We start from the raw sequence: 24,208 nt of genomic DNA, 5'->3' as shown, positions 1-24,208 counted from the left end.
AATCGCCGAAAGGCCAGGCGGCAAGCATGGGCCCTGATCCGAAGCGTGGCCAGGAGCAAACAGGTTGGGCGGGAGGGCCCTTCTGCCAGAGGTGAGCTCATTAGCCCTGGTGTTTTGTGTGTGTGGGGGGCTTTTTGGTGGAAAGGCTTCTCCCGGCGTGATCCAGCTGCGTCTCCCTCCCTCCCACCCCTCTGATGGCAGCCCTGCCCAGCATGCCCCTCGGGGGGTGCCAGATACAATCCGCTGGGTGCCAGGCTGACCCACAACAAGCCGGACCGTCAGCCGATGAGGCTGAATTGCCCTGTTATGACCCTCCAGGGCCTCTGAGCCATCCCTGCAGCCACACAGGCTGCCAAACAGCACATCCGAAAAGCAGACCTTCCCCCTTCCCCTCCCTGACAGAAAGTGCAAGAGTCAAGAGAAGCAAAAAGGGACAGATTTTATTTTGCACAACAGAAAACAAAATAAATCCCATTCCTTCCAGGGGCAGCGGGTGAAGTCAAAAAGTACAAAATGAGGGCAGCACAAGGGCGCTTAATACTGAGACTGGCCTGTCAGCAGCTGCCGGCAGATTCCGGCTGCTTGGCAAGGGCAAAGCAAATCACCTTGTCTCCCCGAATTCCTGGCCGGACAGGAAGCGGCAAGAGGCAGCAGCCGTGGGCAAAGCTTCCATTCAGACAAGCCACAGCAGGAAAGCAAGCTTTGGGTCTTAGCTCTTGCCCCCCCGTCTCCCCCCCCACCCCAGGAGCTGGTGAACACAGAAGGCTAGGCGGCCGGGCCTCGGAAGGACAGAGAGCAGCCAGGAGCGCATCCCCCCCACCACTGCCCCCCCTCGAGGTGGGATGGTCTGGGGCCCCTTTCTCCGAATGGCAGTCATGTGTCTGCCTGGCCTGCACCACTCCATGGCGGCAGCGTGGGGGGGGGGTTGCTTGGTTTCTGCTCGGCCCCTCTAGCACCACCTGATAGGCAAGGCTCAAGCCAGCGCGTCCTGCCTTACACACCCAACCAACCGTGCGCACACATCCCCCGTCACCCCCGAGGACTGAAGAGCCACTGCAGTCAGGAAGGAAGGAGGCACCGGGCGGCGACGGGAGCAAGGGCGGGAGCAGTGGCGCTACTAGCAGGAGCTGCTCTGGTCTAGCTGGCCCTCCGGATGGGCCGGCTCTGTCCCCAGGCCCGCTGCTCACCTCAAGGAATCGGGGGGGGGGAAGGGGCTGAGACGCTGGCAAGGGTTGAAGACCCTCAAGTAAACAGTGGGGGTGAAGCAGGTCTCGGCAACACCTGCCCTCCTGCTGCAAGCCTCTTCAATGATCTTTGGGGGAGCGGAAGATTTCTCTGGACGCTGAGATGACCTTCCTTCCCTTCTTAAGCCTCCTCTGCTGGTTGTCTTGCCTCAAGGCTTCCTTTCCCACAACAGCCGTGGCAGAAAGGAAAACTCATGGGATCCTCGTTGCCCCCAAGGCCGGCAAGAGGCCACCAGCACAACGTTCTGAGGGTGGGCTTTGTAGTGAAAAGCGTGCACATTATTCCAAGGTTTCGACTCCTTTCCCAACAGCCTTTCAAGGCCAGAAAACCAGGTGAATCATCTGACTTGATGGCAACCCCTTATGCTTCACCAAGAGGCCTCAAGGGTTAGGATGCCCAAGGATGGCTCGGCTAGAGCCCACTTTTCCTGCAAGGCGGCAGCAAGCGGGGGGCAGGGGGGCGACTATCCCTCTAACTTCCCTGTGGCCCCACAAGAATCACAAAGCCTTCCAAAAGAAGATACGGGACTGAAAAGCAAATGGGCACACTTACTCTGAGCCAGTGGGGCCTCCGTCTACCAGCCCTCCCTGTGAAAATAAAGGCCCTCACACAGCCTGCACCCCCCAATTTCTCAGCTGCAGAAGGCAGAGACCTAACTGCACCCCTCAACACCTTGGAAGGCTGCAGGAGGAGAGCAGAGGAGCTCTTTCTGCTGACATTCTGATTACCGGAAGCGATCTCCGTCTGCTGCTCAGGGAGGAGGAGGTGGTGTGTCCCACACCTGATGCTGTCAAAGAACGGAGTTGGGCAGAAAAGGGGAGGTAGAACAGGAAGACCCCCCACCCCCACCCCCACCCCCACCCCCACTTAGACCTGGGTTATAAGCATCAGCCAGCCATCACGCAGGATCCATCTCCTGCTTACCCAAACCTGAGGCGAGGGTGGGCTTGTCGAGGGCCCCTGGGCAGCCGGAAGGCATGACAGAGGAGAGCCCGCAAGGCCCCTTTCCCCTGGAATGCCTTTGGAAGGGGGCCCCTTCCCATCCCACAAAGTCCACTCCTCATGCGTGGCGGCTCCCTTGGACGGGGGGGGGGACCTGCTTGTGCCCACACTTGCCCATCCACCCCCGCGCCCCCACCCCCTGGTCCAGACCCCGCCAGGGTGCCGAAGGCGTCAGCTCTCCGGAGAGCCAAATCGTTCAGGGTTTCCGTGATCGCAGCTGCTCTGCCTTTCGAACCTGATTGTACCGAAGTGAGTGTCAAAAGGAACTTTCCTTTGGGAGGAAAGTGGGTGATTGCCACTTAGCAAAGGAAAATTGATCATTGCAGTTGGTTTGTTATTTTTTTAAAAAAAGGCAGTCAAGACTGAAGAGTTTCTTCCAGAAGTCCTCGGTGGAGTTTAAAAAGAGGCTGAAGGGCCTGCGACGCCTCCGTCTTGGCAGGCAGTCTGTGTGGAGGCTTGCCAGGAGACCCAGAGCAAGGAGCTGCAGGCCCTTTCCGAGGCTCTGGACCAGCCACGACGAGGCGAGGCTTGCCTTCCCTTCCCTTCCCCTCCGGTGGCCGCCAGCCTCCCTTCTGCATTCCAGCTCTTCACCTCTGTTTGGGAAGGATCCGCCAGGCTCTCCGGCTTCAGCCTCCAGGTGCTCCCCCAAGACTCTCCCCCCCACCCACCCCATCACAAGGCAAAACCCTGGGCTGAGATCAGCCAATCCTCTGGGTTCCCACCCCCACCCCACCCCAAGGACCCCCACACTCTGTTTTTGCCCTCCAGACCGAGTGGAAATCCAGGACTCCCTCTTCAAGAGGGAGGGAGGGAGGGAGGGAGGCAGCGGCCCCTTCTGGCCCATCCCCAGGTGGCTGGTCTCGTGAGTCTCAGCCGAGCCAGGGTGCCTGGGGAGAAGTCAGTTACCACGAAACACCTCAATCTTGTTGCTCTTCTCCAAGACGTCAATGACGTGCGCCTCAAAATCCGCGTCGTGCACGCCCGTCTTCCGGAACTCTCCCGCATAGCGGTTGTTCTCCCAGTAATGGTGCCAGTTGCCCCGGCTGTCCGCCCCGAAGCCAAAGACGTTCACCTGCATTTGGCAAGAGGAGGAGGCAGGGAGGGAGGGAGGAAGGGAGGGGCAGTCAGCATAGGGGACACCCTCCCCGGCGGTTGGCCCCTCAGGGCCCCCCCCTGCAGCCGAGCAGAGCCTCCCTCAGGGAAGTGGAGCAGGACCTGGCCGGTCTCTTCCCCAGCCCAGCCCAGCTCCTCCTCCTCCTCCTCCTCCTCCTCCTCTCCTGGGGTCTTCCTGCTGATCCGAAAAGAGGGGACCCCACCCACCAGGGAGGCTTCCTGGCCCTTCCGGCTGACTTGGGAATCCGGGGGCCCTTTCTAGGGAGGTTGCAGCTTCCTTGGGCTAAAGACTCCTCAAAGGTGGGGATGGGGGTGAGGGGGGTGCTCCTGTTCAGCTTCATGGCCGTTCGCTCTGGGGCTCAGTCCTGACCCTCTGCTTTTCAACCTGTCCCTGAAGCTGCCAGGTGGGCGAGGTGAGGCCACCGGGAGGTGTGAGTACGATTGTGCCCCTCAGCTGACGATGGCCCACCATGTCCCCTTCCCCTCGTCATGCCAGGGAAGTTGTGGCCGCTCGGAGTGGCTTCCTGGATGCCACCGAGGGACTGGGCAAAGAACCAGGGAAGACGGCTTGGCGGGTGGGGTGGGGGGGTCTCTCCACAGAAAGAGTAGCCTGGGGTGGGACTCCGGCCTGGGTTTGGGGCAGGGCTGCTCTCCCTCTCGACGGGCAGTGGGCATGTTCTTGAACCCAGGGCTGCTCCTGGAGGCCACGGGGCTGCTTCAGCCAGAAGGGCCTTCCTCGGCCGCTGACCTGCCTTCCTCGGTTGTGCCAAAGGCACCAGGCGGCTGAGGAAACTTGCCAGACTCCAGACTGCTCCCCACAAAATACACACACATACACTTTTCTCACAGGAGAACGTGTGTGTGTGTGTGTGTGTGTGTGTGTGTGTCACTTCTTAGCCAGCTCAAAACTGACCTCGTCACAGACGTGCAGAGCAAAGAAGAGCGCCAGCATCCCCGTGGACGGGTAGCGCCCGTGATGCTCGGTCCATCGGTCATGGATGTATTTGAAGAAGGCTGGATTGTAGATCTGGACCTGAAGGAGACCAAGGCGGAGGGGGGGGGGAGGAGGGGGTCAGGGGGGGGTCAGGTCCAGCTCTTCTGCCAGAGACCATCCGCCCGCCCAGTCAGAAGAGAGGGAGGCGGGCAGGGCCGGCCTTACCTTGTCTTTGTCCACCCGGAGAAAGGGCTTCACCGGTGCGTACGTGCTAGAAGGAGCGAAGGAAAGAGACTCAGCTCCCTCGCGCCCAAGGGGAGAAGGGGGCCCCCTCCTCGGTGGGGCCCTCCAGGACGCCCCCTCGGCCCCTCTTCCCACCTGGCCCGCCCTGATCCTTTCACATCATCTCCTCTGCTGCTGCTGCTGCTGCTGCTGCTGCTGCTCTTGATGGAAACACCAGAGGAGGAAGGGGGCAGGGATGCCCGCCTGGGGAGAGCTGGTGGTCCACCCTCCCCCCCCCAGAAACAGGCCACAACGCTGCCCCTATTGCCCAGCTAGAGCCGGCAGGGGGAGCCACCCCTCCCTGTGACCCCTCCCAGGCACCTACAATCGGATCTGGCCGGTCGAGAGGGCGCTGGCAATCCAGAGCAGGTCCAGGGCTTTGAAGGGCACCAGGACAAAGCTGACGTTGGCAGGCAGGTTCTTGGCGCTTTCCGGGTACATGAAGTGATGGGTAGTCCTGCTCCCCACATCTGCTTCAAAGCCGGCTGTGGGCGCCTGGTTGATTCTGCAGGACACGGAAGGAAGGGAGGGAGGGAGGGAGGGAGGGAGGGAGGGAGGGAGGAAGGAAGGGAGGGAGGGAGGGAGGAAGGAAGGAAGGAAGGAAGGAAGGAAGGAAGGAAGGAAGGAAGGAAGGAAGGAAGGAAGGAAGGAAGGAAGGAAGGAAGGAAGGAAGGAAGGAAGGAAGGAAGGAAGGAAGGAAGGGAGGGAGGGAGGGAGGGAGGGAGGGCCGGGAGGAAAGGGAGGCTTTAGGGCCAAGTTGGAACGGATCCAGGGGCCACCTCCTTCCTGTGCCCGAGCCTTCAGGCCAGGAGGCAACACTAAGGCAGGGATGGCGCGAGGCCTTGGGAACCGTCACTCTCTGGGCCCGTTCCTCCCCAGCGGCGGGAGCACCCCACAGACTGAGCAGCTGGCCCTCGGCAGGCACACCGCAGGGGAGGGACCCAGAGCAGCCCCTCAAGGCGGCAGACCTCATTGGGGGGGGGCTCACCTACTCCCGCTGGGCAGGGCCTCTGCATGGAAGAGACAGCCACAGATCCCCGGCAGGCCAGGGGAGGAGGGAGGGCAGGGACCGCCCGGGGGCCCCCAAACCCACCTGGCCGGCACCCTCACCTCATGATGAAGTCATGCCTGTTGATCTCCCTGCCGTAGCCGGAGCCTCTCAAGTTGCCCGAGTTGCCGACCACAGCGCAGCGCCGGCAGCGCCCAGCTTCTCGCGAGCGGTAGGGATTCTCCCCAGGGATGATCTGGAAGAGCTTGCTCAGGACTTCCTTCAGGTTGTGGGACTTGAACTGAGGCTGCAGCATCTGCCGGTGGAAGAGGGAGGCCCCCGTGAGAACACCAGGGGGAGGGGGAGGTCCTGGCGGGGGGGTGGGGGCACCGGGGCAAGGCCAGGAGGGGTGGAACACGCACACGGGTATTCTAAGACAAGGAACCCCTGAAACGCTGCAAGGAGTGTGCGTGGGGGGGGGCATAAAAAGAGGGAGAACCGATTGCAGACACTTGTGTGGGCCCAGCTACACTGGGGGGCGGGGGGGTCAAATCCGGCGTGAAACCAGCTTAACGCCCACAGCTTCTTCCCAAAGACCCCCAGGGGTGAAAGACCTCTCCTTTGCCAGAGATGCCCTCGCAAGAGGGATGGAGGATAAAAGGCCCCCCAGTGGCTGGACTGCTGAATGCAACCTCCAGAAGACAAGCTCCCCCCCCCCCCGCCTGCCCCCCCACCCCCAGGCAACAGTTTTGCAGGAGTGCAAAATATTATCCTGGTGCTGCTCTTTCTTTCTGCAGCAGCCATGCCGAGCGCGCGGCTTCTGACCAGCCAGCTTTAAGTGCCCTTTGCTTAAGCACAAGCTGGAGAATTCTGGCCTGCAGGACAGGACCACGTGCCATTCGTGCCAAGGGATCTTGGGGGGGGGGGGCGACAAGGGTCTGGGCAGCCCCCCCTCCAGCACCTGGGCTAGGGGAGACCCTCTGCCTCACTGACAGTGGGAGGGAACTCTGGTCTTGACCAAGCCTGGCGTGCAGCTGGATGGGGAGAAAGAGCTCCGTATACATTTCCAAAAAGACAGGGGAGGGGGGAGAAAAAAGAGGGGGAGGGCGGCCCCTTCAGCAGCAACCGAAGGACAAAGAGCCAGCCAGCTGGCATCACAGGAGGCCAGGCAAAGGTGAAGGAAGGCCCTGTTGGGGGCTCCCACATGGACCTTCTCTGCACCATGGAGCAGCCCATGGAAGCCACCGTAGGAGACAGAAGGAATGCCCTCCTTCTCTTCCCCCCCCCCCCGTACTCACACACAAAGGGGGAGGGTACCAGCCAAGGCAGTCAACGGGCAGAGCACTGGCCTGGCACCCAGCAAAGGAGAGCCTGGGGGAGCTCCAGCTGAAGACGTTGCCTGGAGACGCAGGAGACTGCGGCTCCCATCCCGAGAGCAGCCTGCCACGTGCCCAGGAGAAGGCAGGGCCTCCGGCCAGCCCGGCTCCCAGGGTCAAAGGCCCAGGACTCACCATCCACCACCGCTGGACATCTAGCGGCAACTCCGCGTTCTCTTGGGTCCACACGGGGGAGATGCGGCTGTCGTAGCGGCTGTCGAACCACTCAGAGTTGCTGACATCCACGGTGCACTTGTGGCATGCGCAGTTCTTCACAAAGAACCCCCCCTGGCTGAGACGCTGCATGCCGGCGTAGCTGGGCACTAACTTCACGCGGTGGATGCTGCTCAGCCCACTGGGATCCAGGTAGGCGATGCTGTGGTGGGAACAGGTGAACAGCAGCGACATGACGAAGACCAGGAGGAAAGCGGTGGACAGGAACCAGAAGCGCAAGGAACACTTCATGGTGGGCAGGAGCGGAAAGGGGGGGGCCGAGAAGGGTCACCGCAGCAAGGCAAGAGAGTCCCCCCGGGCCAAGGTGCCCCAAGCGCCGCCACCAGCCCGCCTGAGGTCAGCCCCGGCCGGTTGCGGGCGGTTCCCCAGCCACGAGCGGCAGGCGTGTGATCCCGGGGAGGCGCCAGCTGCTTGCTCTTTGGGTCCCCCCTGGGCTGAGGCCCCAGAAGCCAAAGGCCAGCCACCGCCCTTTTGCAACGCCAGGACGTTGGCGGCAGGAAAGAAGGTGCCGCCTGCCGGCTTCACAAGCAGACTCTCAAAAAGGTCTCTTCTCCCTGCTCAACCAGGCTGCCATCTCTGCCCTGGCACTTCTTCTTGGCGGGAGCTGGGGAGATGTGAGCCACGCAAATGAAGGGGTCATGGCCCCATCCGTTCCCTGGCGCATGCACCCAGGCTCTGCCCTTCGGAGGGAGGAAGAGAAAGCCCCTTCCTGCCAAGTCTCAGAGGAACTCCATCCGCCGGCCACCCTGCTGCCATTTGCCGCCTCAGTCCCACGGCTCGCCCGTGTCTGCTGTGCGTCCGCAGGAGGGCCTGTGGGCAGCTGTCCCTTGGGTGGGTGGGGGGTCACTCTCTCCCTCTGCCTCCAACACGCCCCCGTAGGCCTGCATGCACGCAGACCCACACTCAGTCCGCCTGTAGGCAGCGCCCGCTCAGCTTCACAACAGCCTCTTCAAGGTGGCGCCTGCCAGGTATGGAGCTGGAGCCACTGCCAAGCCCATCGTCCTTTGTCGCTTTGGCTCTTAAAGGATCCCTCGGCAGTCTTCCCCTCTCCACTTGCTCACCCAGAGAAGACGGCGCTGCAGCAAAGCCCTGAAGTGGGAGGCAAAAAGAGGTGCCTTAAAGCCACATCTTAGAAAAGTCAACCTCAGCAGAGCCCTTGTGTGTGTGTGTGTATGTGTGGCAGCAGAAGAAGGATGGTCTCCTGCAAGGGAAAGGGTGGGCCCTCCACCTCCACGGAAGCCCACAGCTGCAGCCACCTCCTGTCAATGGGAGCCTCCCTCCCGGTCCAGGAAGCAAAGCCTACGGGGGGGGGGGGTGTGCGCTCCCGGCTGGTGTCCCCACCCAGCTGCTGAGCCTTAGGTGCCGTCCAGATTGTGGCATTTCTCCTGCAGATATTGTGGGTGGGGGCAATCTTTTGATGAGCTCCCCGCCCATGCATGGGCTGAGCCACGGGGGTTATGAAGAATCCTCCACCCAACAGATTGCTTGTGAAAATCCCCTCTTTCTCTCCCCAAGTGCAAACGGCTCCATCCAAGGTCTTGCCTGTACAACCCAACGCCTAGCGGGTCCTTTGCTGCGCCCATAATGTCCCGAGTCTCCTGTGCCTCTCCCAGCGGGTGCTTCCACCGGCCTCAGCTCCAGCCAGGTCCTGTCCCTCCTGACAGACTGTTGGGCAGCCCAGGGCACCCCTTGGATGCCCCCCGGACACCAGATGCCTCTCCATCTCCCCCCGAGACATGACAGTGGCTCGGCTCCTCTGCATGGGGAGCCCTTGCAGGAAAGGACTCTTCCTTCCAGAATCCCACTTCCCAAAAGGGAGGACAGCAACTCCATCCGTCGCTCAGTAACGTTTTCCACCTCCAGCAGCCGTTTCCCTTCTTGCACCGACACAGGGCTTTAAAACCCTGATGGATTTACAAAAAAGCAGATCTTTGCATGGAAAGAGAAGCTGATTCAACCTCTGCCATCCGGTGCTCAGTTCCCCACGTGATGACCTGCAGCAACAGGCTGGATAAGACCAGCATTCTTGTGTGTGTGGGGGGTGTGTGTGTGTTTCTGTCCGCCCAGATAAGGCCATGACCCTTTCCACCCCCCACCCCACGCGCTCACACGGTGGACGGGCACATCCAGGATGACAAGCCATCCTAGAGGGCGGCCTCAAGAGAACAGCTCAGCAATTTGAGCGGGGGGGGGGGGGTTACAGAGCCCTGATTATCTAGGCAGTAAATTTATCTCACCTTTCCCACCACCACCCGGTGCTCAAGGCAGCCACCAATCAGATACAAACACTAAAGGAACAGGATGAGAAAGACGATCAAAGGGCAAGAAATAACAGGACTTGAGTAGCACAGACTCAATACACACATTTCGTGTCCTTGAGCTTCCGTGGACACCAAAGTGGGACTGGCTATTGGGAGTGTCCCGCTCCCAGGAGGCTGCTCAGACGACGCTTGCGCCCTCCCCGTCATGTGCAAACTCACAAGAAGGCGTGCGCGTGCTGGTGTGGCTCGCCTTTTCCCAGCACAGCTGGAGCAGATGCAGAAATGGCAGCCCGGGGCACCCACGGGCAGAGTAGCTGTCAGCTGACAGGACGCGTGCCATGAGCCCAGGCCAGCCGCAGCCACTCCCCCTTGCCTGGCGTGCATCGCACAGGAACGAAGAGCTGAAGGAGGGGGAGGAGGCCCCAAGAGGTCTCTCTGTGCAACACACCTTCCGAGCAGCTATGGAAAAGCCAGGCTTTGCTGGGGTGCACATGTGTGTGTGTGCACGCACGCGCAAATGAGCCTTAAATCACCTTGAAAACAAGCAGAGGAGGCTGGGAGAGGGGATGAAGGCTTTGTAGGACCCCCGGATATGGGGCATCACTGGAAGAAGGCAGAACCCACAAGCCAACCACTTGCAAAGGGAGGTTGCAGTGAACATTTCAGAGGCACTAGTTTGAGAGATTCCGGATATGAGGAGGAGGATCAGCACCAGGCAATTTCATGGCTCTGTTTCCAAAGCACCTGTTTTAATTCTGTTCCTGGGGGTGACTGTGGAAAAGCAGAGCATCCCCGATGCCAGCGGGCTCGAAGCCAGAAGCAAGGTCTTTCAGCACTGCAGCCACCACTTTGGCAATCCTTGTGGGGGGGGGGTGTCAGGCTGAACCCAGGGGAGGGCCTTCTCCACCACCCTCAGGTCCACAGCCTGCAAGGCTCAAAGCGTGAAGGCACCCCTACTGCCGGCGTGGCCTCTGGGCAAGCCCCACGTTGGCCCCAGAGTGCCAGTGGAGGGAGGCGGCTTGGCAATCTTTTCTGAACACTTTCTACCTTAAAAAACCCCTGAGAAGGTCATCATACACCAACACTGACTTGGCAGCACATAATTATTGTTGAACATTAACGTTTAGAAAGCAGTGTAAATGATCAGAAATGAAAACAACAACACTACATAAGAATGTGATGATAAGGTTTCTGAGAAAGCAGCCTTAGAAACTCTTTAACTGGAGAAGCTGCTTTATTCCCAGGCATTGTGCGTCTGCCCACCAGCTGGTTCCTTTCGATTTCAGACTTTTGCATGAATTACACACTTCCCTTTGGCCTACTAGAATCTAAACACGCAAATCTGAAGTCAGCAGTGCTCGACAAATAAAAAATTCTCTCCTTGCTAATCTAAGCTACATTCCTACGCGCCCTATCTCGTTCCCTGCCATGCATGGATGTCGCAGAATCCAAAGATTCCCAGAGGAAAGGGCTGGGCTGGATCAAGCCAACTGGACTGCATCTCTGACTTCGTCATCTGCCTCAGCTTCCTTTGGATCCACGAGACAGAGGGGACCCAGACTGGACGGCTTCAGATAGGCCAATACTGGGTGGAAGGAAGAACCCACCATCCAATGACAGACAACTGCAGAAGAAAAGCTACAGGGCAGCCGGATGCAATTCCTTCCTCCGGTGGAGACGGTGGCAGCCCTGGGGGCCAGGCGTCCTCTGTGCCCACCTGGCCTCCGCCACCACCAGCAAAGGCCAAAGGGCACCTCTCTCCGCCTGCTTGCTAGGTGGGCCTCCCTAGAGAGAGGTTCTTACCAAGCCAAGGACACAAAGATCTGTCCCTCGAATAGGAGTTTCGCAGAATTCTGCTGCCTCTCCTCTCAGGCGCAGTCTAGTCTTGTTTCACTAATCCCGCAAGGCAGCATCCCAAGGCATCCCCTTGGCTGTTCAGAGCCCTTTGTCTCTGGGGTTGCCAGCAGGTGTGACTCGTGCACTCCCAAACCACGCCGACATGGCCCGAGGGGTTGGGAAGAGCCTCCAGGTGGAACAGAAAGGGAGCTCTGTTCCCAGGGCTGTGGCAGCCTGCCCGTCTCCCGCCCTCTCCTGGCCCGGCAGCCCCTTCCCATCCCTCCGCCTCAACGTTCCTGCAAGAGAGAGGAAAGGCTTGGCCTCCTGAGCCCCAGAGTGGCTTCTTCTCCTTTGCTTCTTTGCTATCCTTTGCATCACTTCCTAAAGCTGACAGCGACCGAGGGACGGCCTGCGGCATCACCTCCTCTCTGACCCTCTCCCTTGGCAGCTTCCTGCAGGTCCTTGTCAGGAGCAGGCTGACAGCTGTCACCCAAGACTTGCTCAGCAGCATCCAGAAAAGGTTTGCATGCCACGTTCTGGAAAGCGATGCATGGAAAGCTGAGTTGCAGCCTGAGAAAGTGCCCTGGAATCCCTCCTGCTCTCTGCCCTTGGGCAACACAGAGAAGCCCAGCATGGCCACCTTCAAAGGGGGACACCCGACACGCAGGTGGCACCTTTGTGTGTATGTGTGTGTGTGTGTGTGAAGCAAGACAGACCAAGGGGGATCAGACCTGGAGCTCTGCCCGTGGCCAGACTCGAAAGGCGGTGGGAACGTGGCGCGTGTGCACCCGATGCCAGGCGGAGTCTCCTTTGCTCCACTCCCGAAAGCGCTGTCTTCTGGAGAAAGCCCCCAACCCCCCCCACAACACTTTGCACATTAGATCAAATAGTCCCGCGCAGCTCCGGAGGAAGCCACCCTCCCTGAGCAGCAAAAGCATCTGCTTAATTGACTGTGGGAGGGAGAGCCCCACAATGGGCCTTTTCTTCTTCTCCCACTGCCTTGAAACAAAGGGGCCCTTCCCTTGGCTCAGACGGGAAGTGGGGGGCCGAGGGGGCCGCTCAGGCCTGAAGGGCTCCAAGCGGACGCGGGAGGCGGAAGGACAAGAGCCGGGCCTGTTCTCCTCCTCTAGCACTTACTTCCCCAGAGGAAGCCTGGCCCAGAGCCACCGAGGCCAAGGGTGGGCAACCGACAGCCTGCCAGATGTGGCCGGACTTCCAACGGCATCCCAGGGCCTCTGGCCCTGAGGGGCAACGTGAGCTGTACTCCCGGAACATGTGCAAGGGACCACCCCACCCTCTTTTGAGTCAGGGCATATTATGCCCCTTCCTTCCCCCCCCCCCGCCCCCTCCCGGCCATCCCTCCCCACCTCCAGCTTCCAGCTGCAGATCCGGATGGTTTCCTGTGCCTCACAGCTTCCTGCTCCTTTCAGGAGGAGAAGCGGGCAGGCTTCCTCCTGGCCCCGTGTTTGTGTTCCCGACCTTCCCTGCTTCAAGGCTTCTGCTCTGCCTGCGGCCTCCTTCGCCCGCAAGGCTCCTTCAGAGGCAGCTTAGCCTGCACTGGCTGTGGATCCAGGGAGGCGTTGGCCTAGGAGGAGAAGCCCAGTCACAGCTGGCCAGCAGCCGAGTTCCCGACGTAACACGTTGTCGGCTGGGCCATCGCTCCATGGAACAAAGTCCGCCAAAGGCTGAGGTCCTCAGAGGTTCCCAAGCAGGGAAATCCTGAATGACAGACAAACTTCCCTGAGGGAAAACGAAGGGAGACCTCCAGGGTTTGGGGGTTCCTGGCAAGCAACCTCCCATGGGCCCCTCTCCCTGTTCACTGGGGAATACACACCCGGGGGGGGGGGGAGAGATCCGTGCGGTGGCACTCTAGAGCCTAGCAGATGCCATTTGGCATTGCTATCCAGGCCACACGGCCATTTTCACCACAGACGAGGAAGAGAGTCACCCCGCAGCCCCTGCTGGGACATTTTTGCCAGCCCCCTGCCCTGCGAGAGCCAGAAAAAAGATTGGAAGTGCTTTCCCAAATGGTTCACACATGTTAACATTGAAACAGAAAAAGTACCATTATTAACTGCCAACAACAACAACAACAACAACAAAAATTAAGGCATTAAAAGTAAATGTGTTACAGTACTTCCAAACTCTGCCAATGAAGTCTCAATGTTAATATTAAATATGGGCTAAAACAAGACGGCTTGTCTTTTTGTTAGAAATATTTGGCCAAAGGGGCTGGGAAGGATCAGTCCTACAGGACCAAAGAATCTAGACATGCCCAGTTTCTGTAGAGCGGGAGGCCTTTGGCTGGGATGCTCCGGGCTTTCCGAGGCCAGAGCGCAGCCTCCCGGAAGGTGTGGCCCACTGCAGTCATCCTGCTTTCAGATGAAAGGTCTAGGTTCAGGTGAATATGACTTTTTTCAGGCACATCAAAGTTAAGATTAACTATGCAATGGGCCCCCTTTTCAGAAACCACATCAAAGTGCAGTTTATTCATAATGGAAATCAGTACGTCTGATGGTCTCTCTGGAGAAAGAGACCAAAGTTGCAGGATGCACACAAAAAATGCAGATTAAATGCAGTTTAAAAGCTGCCCAACATGATTTGGGCCAAACCGTTGATGGCCTTCTTCAGGGGCAACACAAAGAAAACAAAGAGGAACAACACCTTAGGTGGACGTTACAATGAGCCCATTCAAATCCTCTGTCTCCTTCCCCCATTTTCACAGACATTCAGCCATCTAAAACTTTAATGTACACTGTTCACAATGAAACATTCATAAGGCATGCAAAGAGATCAAGGACTTGGGGGAACATGAAAAATGAAATCCATCTTCAGGACTTTTCTGTGTGCCTGTGAGGGCATGGAAACATGAACTTTCACCCCCTGGAGATGGCTTGTTTGCATCTCTTCCCTGTCTTTTGTTCTGGTATTTCTGTCCAGGGTCACTTCAAAGAAAGATGGAGCTCCCCAGGACTTCAAAGCAGAGCCTACCATCTCAAACTTTATCTTGGTACATCAAAGCCATCACCAAGAGTTTGAATCTATTAGGCAATTGCCATGCTTCCTTGCTCAAGGGTAGGCAGATTTCAAAACTGGGAAGCAGGCATGTGAGGATAATCCAAGTGGATGTGATGCTCATCCTCAGGTTTTAATGGGCCATTCATTTATATAATAATAATCTGAGTCTTTTGAAGTTTAGCATAACTTTAGGGAAGCCATGCTTCCTTTCTTGGTAGTAATGTTACTTGTGAAGGGTGTCTCCCCAGGTTTTCTCTATTGCTCTGTTTAGGTGAGATTGGGTGACACTCTTTATTATGCATGTTGTAAGCCGCCTAGAGTGGTCACAATCGACTAGATAGGCGGGGTATAAATGAAATAAATAAAATAAAATAAATAAATAAAATATTATTTTGTGGTTTCTCTTTTGTATGCTGTAATCCTGTGACCACATTTTGCTTTTGAATCTGAAACAATTTTTCTTTTCTTTAGAAAACAACAACAACCACCTCCCCCCAGCTTCCTTTTCCTTTAAAAAAAATAAACTTGGACACTTACATTGCAATACATGCAATGTACACAAGGATGGTGCCATGTGGGGATACTGCTCATACTCACGGCCCCTAAATAAATATGGGGCCGTACTCCTTTTAAGTCATCAGCCCGTCGAGAGGAGCTGTGGAACAGACGCTAACAGGAGAGTCAAAAGACACCACAAATGATCTAGATGAATCAAATATAATGAGCATGTCTGTTAATTAAATGTGATTAATAATATGTTTCATGAATGTTTTCGTTGTGAACACTTTAGATGGTTCAATGTAGTGAAACAGAAAAGTGACACAGGTTCTTGGAAGGTGTGGATCATAAGGTTCACTTAATAGAACAATTGTTTGTTGTCTTTCTCTAAACATATGCAAGAAAGAAGACCATAAAATGTTTGACCATAAACTTGCATGGGCAGGTTTTAAACTGTAATAACGCTAATAATAATGAAAGAGAGAGAGAGAGAGACCAGAGTCTCAGATGTACCGCCTGTAACCATGTCCATGTCTTGGATGCCCATCGTGGGTGGCATCCTCCCCGCGCCATAGCACCGGTCTGAAACATAGGCGGTGGGCAGCACGAGGTCACAGCCGCCAGGACAGCCCAAGTGGGCTCCGCATGTTGCTCAGCCTCCCGTGGGAAGACACACAGGCCTTGGAAGCAGAAGGGGAAAGCCTGCCTTGCCCGGCGGCTCAAACCGAACAAGACTCCCTCTTCCCAGGCACGCTGCCTAGAGGGAGGGAGGGAGGGAGGGAGGGAGGGAGGGAAGGAGGCCACCCCCTAAGTGTAGGGCCCCCGACCGAACCAGCCTTTGCCTAGGTTGCTCTCCATTCTGGGGAAGGGGTGCAGTGGGGCTGGCACCCAGAGACAGCCTCCCAGATGGGGCCGAGTGACCTCTTGCTGAACTGATCGGCACGAGGTCCTTGTGCTAAGAGATGTCCTTGAAAGGTTGCCAAAGCTCATTAGCGCTCAGGTTCAGCCTCTTTCTCCCCCCCCCGCCCCCCGCCAACGCTTCATTCCTTGGTCCTGCACGTTCTGCCAGAGACTGGGTCAAAGAGGGCTAGACAGCATGGCTTCCTCAGAGGAGGCAACGGGCTGTGCCTCTGCAGAAGTGAGGGGTTCAGGATCCCTCCTTCATTCCAACCATGACCCACGTGGAGCGGCTGCCTAGAGAGTCCATGAAGGATTTTGGCTACCAGGGAACATCCCCCTCTTTTTTATCCATTGGTGACCACTAGGCTAGGAATGGGCGGCGGAGGAGGAGGAGAGGGCTACATGCCCATCCTCCGGTTTCTGTGAAATGGACTCCATTCTCCAGAGGTTCTGAATTGCACCCTTCCTGCCTGGTGCCACCACCGACTGGAGGGCCCTCTCTCTTGCGGTGGTGACGGACGCGGCTGTGGCTGCAAAAAAGCAGGCCCCCTGCCCAGCCCAGTTGATCAGCCCTCAGGGAGACATCCTGGGCCATGCATCGCTGCACTGCAGCACACCGCAGCTGAGTTGCAGCCACTCAAGCTCCCCCTGTTGGGACTGCGGCCAGTGCACTAGCTCTGCCGCCAGCTAAGCTGCCTTAGCCAGGTGAAAAGGAAGTGGCCAATGAGGGATTTCAGAGACAGTGGGATAAACTAGTAAGCTGGAGAGTCAGGAAACTGGTTGGCTGAAGGGTCTGTCCGAGAGAAAGGCAAACCGAGAAGTGGAGGACAGAGAGGGAGGGGGGACCCTGCCGGGGCCTTGGAGGGGCTCTGCACAGGCCCGCGGATGGCTGGCTGGCTGGCTGGCATGTTTGCCTCCTTGTTCCAGGCATGGGCAATAGGCACCCCCGAGGGTCAAAGCCACCCGAGGGGGTTCTCCCTCCTCCAGCGTCTGGCTCCGAGAGGCTCTCTTCTTTCCTGCGGTGAGCGAGGAAACGAAATGAGGGAGAGGGCTCCCGAACAGGCCAAACCGGCCCCCTCACGGCAGCTGCCCTCACCCTCGGGGCTCCTGAGCCCACAGCTGACCACCCACTTTTAGAAAACGCCAGAGGCCTTCGCTCCGCGACAGGCCAGTCCCAACATGCGGTTAGGAGCTTCAGGGACGGGGCGCTTGCTCAGCTGGCAGGCTCAACGCCAACTCCCTGCCGCAGGCTAGCACTTTTCAGAGGAGGAAGGAAACGCCGGTAGGTGTCTGAGGAAAGAGTTCAGCACTTTCCAGAGATTGCAGCCAGGAGTGGCCGGTCTGAATGGCAGGCAGGCCGGCTGGCTGCTTCAGGTCCCCGGGAGGTCCCTGCTCTTGCTCCCCACGGTTAGAGGTCATGGGCAGAAGGCAGGCTTGTTCCCAGAACAGACCTCTGGGTGCTTTTCAGCTGCCAGCACATGAAAGCCAATCAATTCTTGCACAAAACTGTAACTAAATGACTCTCTAATCCCAGGAGGGAAGCCTGGAGGAACGGCTGCATTTCCCCACAAGGTTAGGGATGCAAACCTCTGGGCTAGCATGCTCCTGTTGGCCGGCAGATCTCAGGATATGAGTCAAAGAGGCCTCTTCGAATCCAGAATTCACAAGTACAAACAGCTGAAGGCAGCACAAGTACAGTAACAGTATTGACACACACGGCACCTTTTATCACAGGGAAAGGAAGTCTCGGATTAGAACTTTGAAAAACAGGAGATGAGTTTAAAAAAGAAGAAGTAGAAGGCCAAAGCTCCCTGCCCCCCCCCAGACGATTGTGTCACCACAACCCAAGGGGCAGAGTGAGGGGAGCGGTGGGGCCAGAACTGTGGCTGAGGGAGAAAACACCGGGAATTCCAGCCTTGTTTCTGAGCCAGGCAGGCAGTCAAAATATTTCCTGTCCCACTGCCAGCTTCCCACCACAGCGACAGTGGCGCTCCCAGCCCTTCCGCCTCGGAGCACAGCCACAACAGAGGCTGAAAGGGGGCCCTCGCCTCCCCACCCCCCCGAACCTTATGTGCGAGGGTGGCTCACGCGTTCCCCGAATCCGTGCATGCTTCAAAGTACCCAGGTGCCCCCCCTGGAGCCTGGAAACAGGCCCAGGCAGATCACCATCCGCTCAGGGCACCTTTGCGAGAATCATCCTCCCTCACCAAGTTCCTTCAACAGAATGATGACACCGGCCAGGGCAGACTGGACGGCTCAGCTAAACACAGACACCGCAAGGCCAGGAGAATCAGGCGCTTCCTCTCCCTCTCCACCTGAGCGATTTTAGGAGGGACGAGAAAGTCGCAAAGCCATTGGGGGACATGCTCAACGTCACCCTCAATTACGGGGGTGGGGGGGGGAAGAGGGAGGAAGAAGCTCCCCTCGACCCTGGCCCAGGACATCCCTGGACAACATCCGGAGATGGCAGGCCTGCCCAAGCCTCCCCGCCTGGCCCCTGGAGCAAATTTCCTGCCAAGGGCAATAATGCTGTGTGCCAGCCTCCTCCTGGGGGGGGGGGGGAAGGCGGCAGTGGTGTGGGCCCATTAAGGCTTTTCATTAGGTGCTTTTGTGCAGAGCAGGCAGGGGGCCTCAGAGGGAGGGAGGGAGGCAGGAGCTGCAAAGGCTGCTCCACTTTTGAGCTGGGGAGCAATTACCTGGTGCCACAACCCTTTCTGGCACATTTGACACAGTTATGAAATGCCTCTCCAAAAGCCGTTCCCGTTCCCTGCCTGAAGCCGCTCACAGTTGCAGCTCAAGGACCCGCCACCCTATGGAGAGGGAACCCCCACCCCCCCCACCCCGTCACTTCAAGGGACAGCGAGGCCTGCCCGGGTCGGGTTCTCTCAGAGGTCGAAATTCCATGCAGAGAGGAGACAGCTTCAGTTCAGAGGCAGGTTCAGCTTTGCCCTCCTCACAGGGAGACCCGCATTAAGAAAGCAAGGGAGCACCTCCCTGGGTTGAAACCTGCCCATCCAGATGTTCTGCCCACCCTCGACTCCAGCTTGGAGGGGAAACTGGAAGGTCCTCCCCACAACCAGCAGCCCCGAAGAAGAGAGCTTTGTTGCGGGGGTGGGGACACACACACACACACACACACACAGGATCTCCCATCATTCAAACAGGAATCATCCATACCTGTTTTATTATCAAGCTAGTTTCTTATTAAACCAGACACATGTTTCTGTCCGAAACGCCGCCCTCTCCCCACTGGACTCCTCTCGCCTTGAGGGAGGACAAAATCTTGCAAACTGACTGGAACAGCCACAATTTGTTCGCTCAGTTTTAAACCACTCTTTAGCTGACCCTTAAGCTGGCCAAAAATACTTCCAAAAACAAATGACGTATTTTTACTCTAGCATTTAAAAGACCAGTTTAGTGCTCATCCCTGCCTGAGGGGGACAGAGAATGTTCCCTGTCCTGGAGGAAGGGCTGGTTTGAGACCAAAAATCAGACCGAGGCAAGAAGCATGAAGGGGCACAAACTCCATAAATGCAAGAGAGCTTCACAAGATAAGCGGGGGGTTGGGGGGGTTGGGGAATGAAACGATTCTTACCCAAAGCATGAAGAACCTCCAGCTCCAGCTTAGAAAAGCCCAGAAGATGGACCTACACAGGAAAGGATTGCTAGAGAGGAAGAGGAAGGACGAGGAGGCAACCCTTTGGAAGGCGCCTTTGCTGTCGGTCCTGCTGACGGGAGAACCGCCTCTGGACCAGTGTGGGGGCTTCCCGATTTGCCTGGTTGCCATGGAGGACGCGGAATTCTGTGCAGGCATCCAGGGAGAGAGCCAGCTGAGGCGTCCTTTCCCTGTGGGCTGCCGAGAAAAGGGAGCCCATTTCTCTGGGGCCAGCATCAAACCAGCAGGCTGGATGGACCAAGGAGAAGCGTCAGGGCGCCCTGCCTCCTTCCGCCAGCCAGCCAGCCAGCCTCCTCGTGGGGACTCCCAGGCGTTCCCTGCTGGCCAGAGAGGGCTTCTGGGTGAGGATGGGGGACGTCCCTCCGACACCAGGACAGAAAAGGCCAATGACGAGTCTCAGGGTTGGCTAGTAAAGAGAACCTGCTGGCAAGGGAGGCCTGTGGCCTCACGAACAAGGCTGGAGAGATGCACGGCCTCCTTTGAAGCTCTTCTGGCAAGATCAGAGAGGGCAGGCGGGGACGGTCCTTGTTTTGTCCTGGTTTTGGCTAGCTGACAGCCACGCTGCTAGTTCAATAAGCCACCAGGATCTGTGAAACCCAGTGAAATGGGGTGACTTTGGAGGGAGGGAGGGAGGGAGGGAGGGAGACCCGGAAAGGCCAAAGGAACCACACTGGCTCACTTTTGGTCATCTTTGGGGATGCTCTCAGACAAAGGGTGAGGGACGGCTGCCGCCAACCGCAGACAGCGTTACACTCAGAGGTTTGCCACATTCACAGAGCAACCCCCTCTCCTGTGCTCCTTCCCTGGCCTTCAGTCCTGCCTGAAACCCAGGGGTGGCCTCATCCTGAACGGCATGGAAAGAAAGGAGGCCGGTCTGGAGTGCAGGGAGATGCAGGGCCTCCTGCGTGGGCGGACTTGGGATTTTTGACCGCCTGTACTGTAAACCCTACTCGCAGGATCCCAGATCCCCTGCTGAAGCCCCCCCACCCCACCCCCCGTGAGAGCAAGCCCTGATGTCGGCCCTCTGCCCCTGGCGCCAGGGGCTCTGCAACACCCGCGGGATGGCTGCCTGGGGCCAGTCCTGGGGCCTGTAAGGACTCCCCCGCCCGCCCGCCCGGCCAGCCCAGGTCCAGGGCGGAAGAAGGGGATGGCGAGAGCGGCCTCCACGGTCCAGGGGAAGCTCCTCCCCTGCTTCTGGCCAGCCCAAGGAGGGCCGCGCTGGACCCTCTCCACCGACTGAGGGGGGGGGTGAGAGGACTGCATGGCCGAGGGGTCTCCAAAGCCAGAGGCCCCGAGAGCATATTCATGAAAGCCGCGCAGAAACGGAGGAGGGCGCAGCGGCTGGGTGGGATGAAGGCGGCACACTCTGCACATGCCTAGAGGCAACCGAAGGAAAAAGAGACTGCCCACGCCGGGAGCGCTGCAAACGAAGAGGAAGGCAGTTCCAGCTGCTCGATGGAAGAGCAGGGGAGCAAGCGGGGGGGGGGCACAGCCAGCCGGCCGCCCTCCCTCCCGTGGGAAAGCAAGGGAAGCGCCAGGACTCAGCCCTGCCCCCCCTGCACGAGCTCGGCCTCTGGGGGGGTGAGGGGGGGTGGGCGCCTGCAGCGCTGCCTGGGCGGGAGGGGGGAGCTGGTCCGCCCCGGCCCCGCGAGAGCCCAGGCCCGCCCCTCCCCCGACACCCCTCCCCCACCCCCGCGGCAGACAAAGGGCGGCCGCCTGCCTTCCCCGCCCGCCGTGCGGGCCCCTCTCCCGCTGGCCATCGCGGCACCGGGAGACTGGCTTGGCCGCGCCTCGCCCGCGCCCTGCCTCCCTCCTTCCCTCGGCGGTCCGGCCGCGCGCCTCTCCTTCTCTCTGCCCCCCACCATCCCCCGGTACCTTTTCCTCTGGCGCGGGGCTGCGGCGGGCCCCATCCTGAGCCTCGGGCGCCGGCGGGAGCGACTGCGGCAGCAGGCGGCGCGGAGGCGGGCGGCGCGGCGCGGCAGGGACCGACGGGCGGAGGATGCTCCGGCCGCCGCCCGGCCCGGGACCTGCCCGAGCTCTCCAGCGCCGCCTCCCCCGGCAGCCACCCGCTCTCTGGGCAAGGCGCCGGCAGCAGCGGGCCCGGCCTCCTGCAACGTCTCTGGCCGCCGCTGCCGCCGCCGCCGCCGAGGATGCCCGGCAGACCTCGCCGCCGCCGCCGCCGCCGCCGCCCGCGCCAGGCTGGGAGTTGTAGTCCACGCGGGCGGGCGGGCGGACGGGCGGGGAGCAGGCGGGCGCGCGCGCGCGTTCAGGCGGGCGCCCGAGAGGAGGGGCGCGGCAGCCCGGGCCCTCGGGGGTGGGCGGCTCACCTGGAGGCGGTTCCGGTCGCGGGCCTGGGTGCCGGCAAGCCGGGCGAGGCGCGCCTCCTCGGCCTCCGGAGCTCAGCCCGGCCAGGGAGCCGCGCTTGGCCCGCAGAGCGGCCGCCGAGCCCCCGGGGGCGGCGAGGGGGCGCCCGGAGCTGCGGGGGCGATCGCCTGAGCGCCGCTGCGGCCGAAGAGGAGAGCGCGCGGCTCCCGGGGAGGTCGCGCCGGGGGCTGCTCCGCTCGCCCGGCCCAGACGGGGCTTGGCCTCTTCCCTTGGGAGGGCAGGCCGCCTCCCCCCGGGCTGTCGCCACAGGGCCCGCCCGGTCCTTGTCCCCCCCCTCGCCGCGAGAGGGGCCCCTTGCCGGGCCGCAGCCGCCGCTTCAGGGCGCGCCCGGGTGCCTGGGTTGCGGAGGGGCGACCGGCCCTGAGGAAGGGGCGGGGAGGGCGTCGGAAGGGGTCGCGTCGGGAGTGGGGGGGGGGGAAAGAGGGGAGCCCTGTCCTCTTGTCCGCCCCCTCCCAGCCAGCCGCCGCTCCTGCTTCGGGTGCCAGCAGCGAGCCAGCTGGAATCATGTCAGGCCCAGATCTTCTATCATGTTTGCCTGACTGAGAACTCTGGAGAACTGGAGGAGTGGCTTCATTTTTCTAAATTAAAAAAATATATACAATAAAGCTCCTACTCACCCTTGTCTCTGTGGGTGTCTCCCCCTCCTTTCTCTGGATGGTCCAGCCCCCCCCCCCCCCCCGTTTCAGTGGAGAAGTTGTGCTTTGCCTCCTGGAGGGCGCTCTCTTCTTGCTCAGCTCCTTCTCGGGATCTCTCTGCCTGTGTGTAAACACTCCCCCTGGAAGAATCTACAAACCTGACAGTGACAATCCCCCTGATTTCTGCGGCTGTTTCTCGGGCTGTGCAGGCTGTCCGCGTCGGATCCCAGGAGGGTTTGATCCCGCTCGCCACAAGCCGTGGGGAGACACATGGGTCTGTGACAGGCATCGGCTGCCGCGCCTGGGGGAAGCTGACCAGGCGGAGGTGGGGGGCCCTTCTTTTCACCCACCCACCCACCCATTCAAAGAAGGGGGGGGAATGCCAGGGCTCACAGATGGCCGGCTGCCACCAAGCTTCAGGGGTTGGCTGCCCATCAGGCTAAGAGCCTTTTGGCCTCTGCTGGGGCCGGGGAGGGCGCGAAGGACAGCAGCCGAGATTTGGGGCCCCTACCTTGCTTGGCTTTGGTGAACTCTGGACCCCAGAGAGGGCCGAGGAAAGAAAGAGGGGAACAGCATCATTCCCCTGGGTGTGTGGAAAGGGGTTGTGAGGAGGGAGGGGAAACAGTGGAGCAAAGATCTACCCCTCCACACACACACATACACACCGCCCGAGTGAGACTAGCCAAGCCACTGGGGTTTTTCTGCCCAGTGTTGGGTGCTGTGCGCCATATGGGAAGTGGATCTGGGCTGGGGTGCTCGCAGATACAGGGGCGGGAGGGTGGCTGTTGGCGGCGGCGGCGGGGGGGGGGCGCGCTTGACCGGCAGCCTGTACAGGATTTCTGCTGCAAGGAAGTGACCTATTTGGGTCTCCCTGCGTTCAGCTGTTTCTACAGGCAGTTTTACCTGCGTGCTCCGACGGCCAGCCTCCGCCAGCGCATGTGGGGCTTGGAATGAGTAACAAGAACAAAACCCAGTAATTTTGTGGCACCTTTAAAGGCTAACTCGTGTTCTGGGCAGGTTTAATGAGCCCTAGCCAGCTTCTTCAGGTGCACAGAGCACAGGATTCAAGCGCAGGCTGGCTGAGGCTGCCGGAGAGATAGAAGGGCTCCCAGAAACTGACAGCTGGGCGATTATTTACCTGGGCTCCAAACCTTCAAAGCTTTTCCCAAGCAATTGACTGGTGTAACGGGCCCAGCTGGTGCCTTGCCCTGTTTAGGATCGGACCTTTGCCAGTCTAAGGCCGTCATCAGTCACTCAGAATCAGACCCGAGGGTATCCCGAGGGTATCCCAAGACCCCGCCCGGGAGACCGGCTGGCAGGCAGGGCAGGGCAGGGCAGGGCAGGGCAGGGCAGGGCAGGGCAGGGCAGGGCAGGGCAGGGCAGGGCAGCCCGGGCGGCCCCGAGCCACCAGGTCCGAGAAGAAGAAGAAGGGAGCCACGAAGGGACGGGGAAGGAACGCGCACTTCCGAAGGCACCGGGGATCCACCGCTTGCAAAAGCGACATTCTCGCATCGCCTGCACGGACCCTGGCCAGGCTGGCTGGGGGATTCTGGGAGATGTAGTCCAACCCCCTCCCCCCCCCCGGCGCGCTCCCCAACCAACCCAGACGCGCGTCTCCGCCACGGACGGGCAGGCAAGCGGGGGGGGCACCGAGCCCTCCTTCCTTCCCTCTGGGCACGCGCGGGGATCCGGGGCGAGCTGAGCCGGCACCGCCGGGAAGTGTAGTCCTCCCGAGGCACCCCGGGCAGAGCCTCCTTCGTGGCCTTCGCCAGGCGGACTGCATTTCCCAGCATGCCCTGCTCGCTCCGCGGGGAGACACGCAAGA

At 59.7% G+C, this 24,208-nt stretch overlaps 1 protein-coding gene across 3 annotated transcripts; it reads right to left on the bottom strand.

Moving 5' to 3' along the window:
- Positions 1-420: 420 nt before the first annotated feature.
- On the bottom strand, positions 421-21,829 carry ST3GAL2 (ST3 beta-galactoside alpha-2,3-sialyltransferase 2). 3 transcript variants are annotated; one of them, XM_072980410.2, is made up of 7 exons: positions 21,691-21,829; positions 7,076-8,263; positions 5,687-5,880; positions 4,902-5,081; positions 4,520-4,565; positions 4,274-4,393; positions 421-3,319 (listed from the first exon to the last, which is right to left on the bottom strand). In XM_072980410.2, exons 2-7 carry the CDS (start codon positions 7,403-7,405, stop codon positions 3,146-3,148), a joined length of 1,044 nt encoding a protein of 347 aa, XP_072836511.2. In that variant the 5' UTR covers positions 7,406-8,263; positions 21,691-21,829; the 3' UTR covers positions 421-3,145. The 3 variants fall into 3 exon arrangements, with proteins under 3 accessions (XP_072836511.2, XP_072836510.2, XP_072836512.2); XM_072980409.2 differs by lacking the exon at positions 21,691-21,829 and adding an exon at positions 21,239-21,376; XM_072980411.2 differs by lacking the exon at positions 21,691-21,829 and adding an exon at positions 12,639-12,880.
- Positions 21,830-24,208: the final 2,379 nt, after the last annotated feature.

Source organism: Pogona vitticeps, chromosome 10, assembly GCF_051106095.1.
Source record: "Pogona vitticeps strain Pit_001003342236 chromosome 10, PviZW2.1, whole genome shotgun sequence".
Classification (NCBI taxonomy): domain Eukaryota; kingdom Metazoa; phylum Chordata; class Lepidosauria; order Squamata; family Agamidae; genus Pogona; species Pogona vitticeps.
Note: the sequence above shows the minus strand (reverse complement) of the source record. Positions and strands in the feature narration are given on the sequence as shown.